Genomic DNA, 8,389 nt, shown 5'->3' on the forward strand with positions numbered 1-8,389 from the left:
AATTGTGTAAGCATGAGAGGGAGATGGGTGGAGTGTTCTTTATGGCAGATTCTTTCTGCTGCTAAAGATGAGAGGAATGCTGCGTGTGTAAAGCTGCACAAAGAGTGTCCCGGCAAATAAAGGGAGCAATACGACCATACAAAAGCTCATAAAGGCGAGGAAGCTTTCTTTTAGAGCGCGCGCACACACTGTGCCACCTACCGCTGGCGTCTGGATTTTAGCTGTTATACTGTGTTCTCCGTGGAAGAAGGAGAAGAGGACGAAGAAGAAGTAGGAGAAATGCTGATTGGTGACATTATTCTAACTCGTTTCTCTCTGTCTGATATCGACCACTTGGAAGTTCTTTGTTGTAGCTAAGGATGTATGATTGATGTACTCGGCACTTGGGAGTGACTCAGCTTACAACATACTAAGAATGAGAATTATATAGAGGAGAGTGGATTTCCTCAAGATTGAAACTATATTAAGTATAACTAGAAAAATGATGAGCTTTGTGCACACAAGGATTAATATATACAATCTTACCTTTATATTTAGAGAGATTATCTCTGAGTCTTTTGAATTCTATTCTTCCATGTTGCAAAGGACCAATGTTAAATATAAAGAATTAGAGGCCAAGGATATCATCTAATTCAAAATGTTAATGTTATGTTCATGAATTAGTTGTTTTGTATCTTCTTATACAACAATAATAAATCATAATGTTCCGACTCTTTAGTGCTAGCTACGTAAATTATTTTTCATTATTAAGTCATATATATAATTTGATATAATTTTATGTTGATTATCAGTGACCTGACATAACCCTCAAGCTATTTTGTGATTGATTATGTTAAATTTTTTTAGCTTGGTAACATTCATAACTTTTTGAGAGACTACTCAGCCACAAGTGAATATCCAACTAAACATTAAAGTTAACGATATCATTTACAAGACAAAAATATTATTAGGAGGGCCTATGAGTTGAAGACATCAATCCTACATCATAAGACATGAGAGAGGGATTAAAAGAAGCAAATAGTTTGAGACATGCTTAGGAACATCAAAGTGTATGATAGGACCAACAAGGCTAGCAATTGATGACAGGGTATATGGTAGGGCCAACAAATTGGTTTACATGTTGTCTCCTGTTTCATTCATTCATTTTTTTGGAGTATGGAAACATATTAAGACTTAATATTGAGGGATATTGCATGAGGGCATGGTAATTTGGTAGACACCATCAATTCTAGCATAAGAAGCTAGAGCATGGACACATCCTAGTTGCATTCTCTAAACAAGAAAAAATCATTTGGATAGACTCACTTTGTCAAAAAAAAAAAGAGGAAATATTTTGCAATATTTAGAGAAAAAAATGCAATATGTAAGACTGAGGATGATGAGAATTAGTATGGAGGAGATAAGAGGTTTATACCAGTCTGCACATTGGGTAAGTCATACAACACAAAAGCACATTTAAGACTCGAGCAAGATCTACTCACAAACAATACACAAAGAGGCAACCCTTGAAGCAATGTTCAATTCCATCCACCATCTTTCTGCACAGAGGAACACAGCAATTACACACAAAATACCCCCTTTTAGAGGAATTATATTGTCTGTTTATCGTCCGCGACGTGAGGATGCCATAAGTCGATTGTACTTCAAGACATGTCGACAGGTCCAAATAAGAGAGACACTATTTATGGGGACCTGACTCGATGAGAAAGATGAGAGTAGTACTAGTGAAACGAGGCAAGCACTTTCAAAAGGGAAGCAGCAAACTCCATCTGGGTTTCCTCATCAATTGTCGAGAACAGGGGAACATGCACAAAGAGAGACTTGATTCTGTTGCGCTCAGCAAACCGCAGAGAATGGTAGTACACAAAGTTGCAAACGAATCGACCAGCATCATCAGAAGGCATTACATCATATCCCATCTTCGACAAGTTCTTAACAATTTCGTTGACAGGAAGAGAAGTCTGCAACAGCAGTCCAATGGGAAACATTAAACTGATATTTGTTTCCAAATGAAGCCTAGACTTCCTTCAATATTTGATCAGAGAAGACAAACAGTAATGGCATGTAAAGTGCTCAGAAAATAGTTATGCTATCTGTGCAACCGTAAACTCTATGGATGTTTTTGTGAAAGACACAGTTGTTCATTTAGGTATTCCCAAAAGAATAGAAAAAAAAGAAAAATGAAAGAACAGTCTTATGCAAGACAGTAAATGCTTGCAAGAACACGCTAAGCCAGCACTTAAGATTTAAAGTCAAGATCAACATCAGATATATGCTTGGCTTCTGGTAGATGTGCAAGCCATGGATCCAAGAACATCCAAGTTAGCAAACATCTAATAATCAGCTAATGCTCTCATAGCCAGATATGTGACTCACATATCTAGGATTATATGGTCAAGGCCAAATAACCCAAATATGGAAAATAAATGTCCTGATGCTCCAGTAACTACAGTGAAGTGTGTTTCCACTAGGTGATTGCATACAGGACACCTAGAGGTGATCTAGGTGTGTCAACACATTTAACCTTCATATTTAATCAAAATTCAAGCCTAAAAAGATTTGTAAAATGCTTAAGCTTAAAAGTTCTAACTTCCATGGATTCATGATCTATATATTTGTTAAATCATGTTCAGTGAATTGAATGACACAATTACTTGTGACTTTAGGGAGGCAGGCCCTGAGCCACGCCAGGAGAAGACAAAACAGAGTATCAATCAGTTGATTGGTGTGTAAGATTAAAAGGTAACCTACAGTTATCTAACCATAAGTTGGGATGAAATTCCAAATTAGGACTTGCTGCTGATTACAGTACATCATATTGGATCAACTAGAGTTTGCTAGATCACAACAGAACTACAACAGAGAATCACAAGAACATTTTCGTCAAAGTCCACAAGTAAAATATGCATGGGAAAGTTAATATAAGCCTAAGAGATCACTAAGGGATCCTTGTTAGTACATTGATTAGGACAGACATGACAAAAAATTGAATAACTTAGATCTATCTGTCGAGTATAAAGGTGCAAGTACAGAAGAATAGAATCAGATTCTTTCTTTAGTCAAATGACACAAGAATCAGATTCTTATGTGCATAGAATTGTCTGATGCAGAAGATGCACACAAGGACGATAAACACAAGGACATAGTGCAGCAATGTAATTCAACTATTTCCAGTGTTGATGATGCAAACTTGTAGATAAATTTTCAGAAACCCAAAAACCAGAAAAGTCCTCTTCTCCCAATAGAATAGAAAATCTAGAAGAGGTTGGTGAATGTCCATCTTCTTGCTAAGCACCTGAAATTTCCATGGACATCCAACACAGATGATAAAAATTGATTGCAAGATAATGATAAACCAGCTTCATTATGTGTAATTATCTGCTCCAGATGACACCTTTGGGTCTGGGAAAACCAGTACCAAAGCAACTCCAAGTTCCCACTTATCCCCAAATTAGGAAAAACAAGCAAAAAGATACCATATCTGATCGTAAATGTCCGAAATCAATTCCCAGGTTCCTAATCCAAAATATTCAACCCTTTCTAGTTAAAAAGATGAAAAATGAATAAAAATGAAAAAGAAACAAAAGAAAAGAAAGAAAGACTAAGGAACTCATATCTGACGGATGGGAGACTATATTTGCTGCTGATTATGTCCGTTGGAGTTCAAAATGACAATCTTGAACACTTACCACAGCTACTTAGCAATTTCAATCTCCATCAGGAAGTTTAAATTTACAACACATATTTCTCTTACTAATGGAGGAAAGCCAGCAATAGATCAAAGTTGGCCAAATAACACTAGCCATGTTGATAAAAGTTCCTTTCATTTCACTAACTGAAACTTCATGAGAAGATTATAGTAACCATAACATATATATGGCATCTTCAGTGAGAACCTGCATTTGAATAAATTTGTTTATGCTGCCAGAATCAATCCTTTACATGGAAATGTGCCAGAAGAAAATCCAGATGAGGTAACCTAGTGATAAACTGAAAGTTATTGTTTTCCATCCAATCACTTAGTTCTTCTCTTGGTTAGTAACTGAATACAGATCAATCACAAGAATGTTGTTGAGGAAAAGAAAACAAGGTAGTGTGTCTCATGATCATAATGCAGATGAAAGAACCATACTTTATGCACTGTTGAGTTGAAAATTTTAAATGAATTGTTTATTTAGAGGTCGGATTCTATATGTTAATCTAAATAGTTTTAATGACATATCAGGATTTGCATGGGATGAAAAAAATCCAAATCAAAGGAAAGGAGAAGTTAATAGATTTAATGTGTTGTCATTGAATCGTGTGGAAAGAACAAAAAACCAGAATTTTCTAAATGGAAAAGAAACCTGTTTTAAGTGCTCTTCTACTTCATGATGTCAGACTTTTCTGTGTGCTAGAGAATCTTACTTCTTTTTTGGTTTGTATAATCATTTGTTTTATTCCCATCTTCAGCTTTTTATATTTCAGCTTTTTATTCTTTCTTTCTTCTTCTTCTACTTACTCTTATTATGTCCTTCCTCTAATAATGAATTACAATGGTGTTATATCTCATCCCGATAGATCTAGTAGGCCTATAATTTAGATGGACTTAAACAATTGATCTGTTTGTATCCCCAGAGCAAACACAACGATTTAGATCCTGCAAAAGTCTGTATGCTCATAAATATGTGTATAGCAGAACAGCATGTACTGATGTGGGTATACTGAGAAAGAGGAGCTACAGTAATAAATCTAGTTCAATGAAATCAACTAATGAATGTCTTTGGGACTTCTAGTGAAGTTGTTCTCAGTGATTATACATATCTCAACTAAGAAGCTTGATATTCATCCAATAATTTATTCCATACCATTTTACATAACTCTTAAAGATCATGATGTTTCCAAAAGAGCAGGTAATCATGATCTGAAAGAAAAAAAAAAACAAAGTCAATGAAGAAGTTGTCATACTACAGCCACAATGGTCAGCATACCTCTCGAACCTGTGAGATGCTTCCATCAGAAGGTACAATTGCAACTTTCTGCATGGTGAACAAAAGGCAATTATTTACAGAAGAGTCATCGTGCAAAAGTATGATGTACAAATATAAGAGTAACTCAAGCAATGAAAAACAGCAAAGCACATATGACCTGAGGTTTCCATCCCATCTCATCTGGACAGCGAAAGGTTGCCTCATTGACTGCTTGATTCTCAATAGCAAACCTTGTAGCACCACTATTTACTCCAAGATGCAGCTGATAAAACAACATAACAAAAAAGAAAAAGAAAAAGTGTGAAGACATAACTGAAAGAGAAACCAGGTTAAGTCAGCAAGTAAATGACTTGATTGCATTACTCAATCCAGGTCTTATCTTAACTTAGCAAAAACATTTGCAGGTTTCAAGTCTGGTTCCAGTTGCTTTACTTCATGATAATCATAATTGGACTTCTAAAATGAACAAGCTCCAATTTCTCAAGTCCAACAAGCAGAATGCCTAGCAAAAAGGTTCTTGGAATAGAGAAGAGACAAAGTATGATGGTTCTGCACCAAGAGTTGTTCAGTGAAATTTTTATAGGACTGAAACTAAATTTTACACCCTGGTTTTCTCTTGATTTATTTCTTCCCATATTTTCTCAGTCATTTTGTCTGAGATGGAAAATATTATCTGGTTACTTGCGTGAGTAATGATGAATACAGGGAGGACAAAGTGTCTCAATAGCTACTGTACCAACAAGATTTGTTGATCAACCTAATAGAACTGTTATACTACCTACTGAGATGTTTAAAAAGCAACCATGCACCATATCTTTTGACCAAAACCCAAATATTATCAATTCAACTACAACTGAAATGTCAAAGCAGAATATTAGACATATGGAACTGTAAGACCACCAGAACAGGTAAGGTATTCATTCATAAGAAAGATAACAAGCTCCTTTCTTTTGTTAAAAGAGAACAGGCTCCATGATGGCAGAATTCTTGGGAGTAAAACAAAAGATAAGAACAATATGCACAAGAAGTTTATAAACACCTATTAAAATCAGCATAATCATATTTTGTGATAATTGTACCACCACTATTCCTGTTTCAAAAGATACCAGACGTAAAGCGAGAGAAATACCCAGATGATTTGGCCCCCATTGGATGTTTCATTATTTTTCCCAGCAACAGCAGACTGAAATACTTCATGAAGATGAGGAAGCGCCCCCTCTCCAGCTGTCTCGAGAACATTGCAACTACCAAGAACAAGACCCTCTGGCAATCCTTTCTTTTGCATGAACCCCTTCAGATTTGTGACAATTATCTCTGTTGGATTCTCAGATACCCCATGGAATTTCTTAAATCCAGTAACATGAATGGTTACCGTGGAGGGCCCTTCAGAACCCATCTTCCTTAATTTTTCACGTACAATTAACTGACCAAGTCTTTAGCGGTCTACAGGTAAATGAATTCTTTGTCAAACTAGCCAAATGTACCTACAAGATTACATCAAACAAATCAAACAGAATCATCTTATCACATGTAATTCTGCATATTGAGATATGAAACCTCAACAAATAATGAAAACAGAGCAAAAATAAACAGTAATTATGGTCACACGATGAAATCTCAAGAAAGCTCTAAAATATGGAACATCCAATGAAGAGATCATGTAAATGGTTCAAAAATGAGTATCAATCAAAAACAACGTCAAGCAAACAATGACTATGATACGACTCCTCTGGGCAACCAGATTGAAAAACAACTCAAGCATTATTCCAAGAAACAAGTAGCTGATGCAGAAACCTGAGATCAATTATTTCCATAATCGAAATAAGCCAATTCGGAGGAAATATAAAGCAAGCAAAGAAGAAACATTGCGAGAAGTTCAACGAATGAGGCTAACAAAAAACCTAGTCTGTCGCTAATTATTAATGAAGTTCTCTTCTTTTCTAAGAAAGATCTCCAACAAAGGAGACGATAACAAATTAAACCCCAAATGACCTCCTACGCTCATCAAATAATCAAAACGCCGTAGCATGATGAACACCTTTTCTTGACTAGTACACTATAAGAATCGGAAATCAGAGATCAATCCACCAATGAAATCAATCAAACAACCACACAGAAAGAAACTCAAAAAACAAAGCCAATAAACAGTGTATTAGAATTCACAGATTTTACTTCGCTTTTATAAAATGCCGAAAAGCCAGGAAACCCCAGCCCTACAGTCCCCGTTGACAGAGACTAAATTCTCGGGGAAAAAACACAAAAAGCCAAAAAAAAAAAAATTGAAACCCGAGCAGAAAGAATCGAGAAACCTAGGACACAATACGAGAAGACGGCATCTTTCTCGGATTTCGACGCCCATCGATCAAGGAAAAACCTAAAGGCCTCACCTTTGAGCCTCTTGGAATCAGAGAAATGGAATCAACAGCGAAAGAATCGATCTTTTCGATATATAAACCTAAATTGAGCAACTAGTGGTGATGACGAGAGGGAACAGAGCTGGTAGCGAAAGATGAAGAAAGCGAAAGAGAGCGAGAGCGAGGGAGGATACAGACAGGAGGCAGACGGCGACGGATTCCTCATTCAGGAAACGACCATACAGATTGCTGAAGAGACCGAAGGGACGAAGGATCATCGGAGAGGAGAGGAGAGGAGGAAGAATAGAGACACGCCAGCGTCGGTGTAAAGTCAAAAACCTGACATGGAGGATTCCTGGCTTCTCTGTGTCGCCATCCGCCACTGCCAATATTTAAGCCCTAATCGATGCATCCATGAATTGGACTATTAGGTGGCATTCCACCCATCCTAAGAAAAAGAAGTGCGTGCATGGATTGCTTCTTTATCTCACCCTCCAAATTATTGACGTCAATGATTGGAACCATTTGGTGGCATCATCGCAAGCTTTAGGATAGACACTATCATTAATATCATTTAATACGATAGTCCAAATAAATTATATCCGAAATTACCGAAGAAAATATTCGTCTTTCTTTGAATGCACCTCTCGAAGTTTCATCCTTCACCTAAAGAAAGCGACAATTTTTGTGCCGATGAGTCTTCCAATGATCTTATCGGTTATGTTAAAAGAAGATAATGACATCGCCTTCAAAGCCTTATCTGAAGAAACCGAGCGTAGCTATCGCCTTGTCGCCAACGTGATTGGTCGGCGGTTTCCGGCCCCACCGAAAACCCACGTAAGGCAATTCGCCCGCAGTTTCCCGTGGAACATTGCGATCGTCCGATATCGACCGTAGGATCGACGGGATTCAGCCATCGGACGGTGGAGATGGCTGGGACGCGAACCCGGGGCTGAGTCTACATATTTTGTTTGTTAAAGGACGAGAGTAGAAAATGTGCTGAGCATTTTCTTGAAAAGCCCTCCTTTTCCAAATATTTACAATGAAATTATTTCACTTTGTTAT

General features: G+C 37.0%; 1 protein-coding gene across 7 annotated transcripts; it reads right to left on the minus strand.

The window, feature by feature from the left end:
* Nucleotides 1-1,505: 1,505 nt before the first annotated feature.
* LOC135581822 (uncharacterized) lies at nt 1,506-7,798 on the minus strand. 7 transcript variants are annotated; one of them, XM_065089212.1, is made up of 6 exons: nt 7,664-7,798; nt 6,343-6,454; nt 6,100-6,261; nt 5,128-5,232; nt 4,971-5,018; nt 1,506-1,961 (listed from the first exon to the last, which is right to left on the minus strand). In XM_065089212.1, the coding sequence occupies exons 2-6, from the start codon at nt 6,364-6,366 to the stop codon at nt 1,722-1,724; spliced, it is 579 nt and encodes a 192-aa protein (XP_064945284.1). In that variant the 5' UTR covers nt 6,367-6,454; nt 7,664-7,798; the 3' UTR covers nt 1,506-1,721. The 7 variants fall into 7 exon arrangements, with proteins under 7 accessions (XP_064945284.1, XP_064945282.1, XP_064945283.1 ...); XM_065089210.1 differs by having other exon boundaries at nt 7,523-7,745; XM_065089211.1 differs by lacking the exon at nt 7,664-7,798 and adding an exon at nt 7,358-7,514.
* Between the last annotated feature and the right edge of the window lie 591 nt (nt 7,799-8,389).

The sequence above is a fragment of the Musa acuminata genome, chromosome BXJ1-11, assembly GCF_036884655.1.
Source record: "Musa acuminata AAA Group cultivar baxijiao chromosome BXJ1-11, Cavendish_Baxijiao_AAA, whole genome shotgun sequence".
NCBI classification, from domain to species: domain Eukaryota; kingdom Viridiplantae; phylum Streptophyta; class Magnoliopsida; order Zingiberales; family Musaceae; genus Musa; species Musa acuminata.

What these genes read in the sequence shown, in the direction of transcription:
- LOC135581822 (XM_065089209.1), bottom strand. Translation starts at nt 6,366, where the DNA reads ATGGGTTCTGAAGGGCCCTCCACGGTAACCATTCATGTTACTGGATTT. An exon ending in ATGGGGGCCAAATCATCTGG is followed by an intron (nt 5,233 to 6,099) that starts GTATTTCTCTCG and finishes TTGTTTTATCAG; the next exon opens with CTGCATCTTGGAGTAAATAG. An exon ending in AGATGGGATGGAAACCTCAG is followed by an intron (nt 5,019 to 5,127) that starts GTCATATGTGCT and finishes TTCACCATGCAG; the next exon opens with AAAGTTGCAATTGTACCTTC.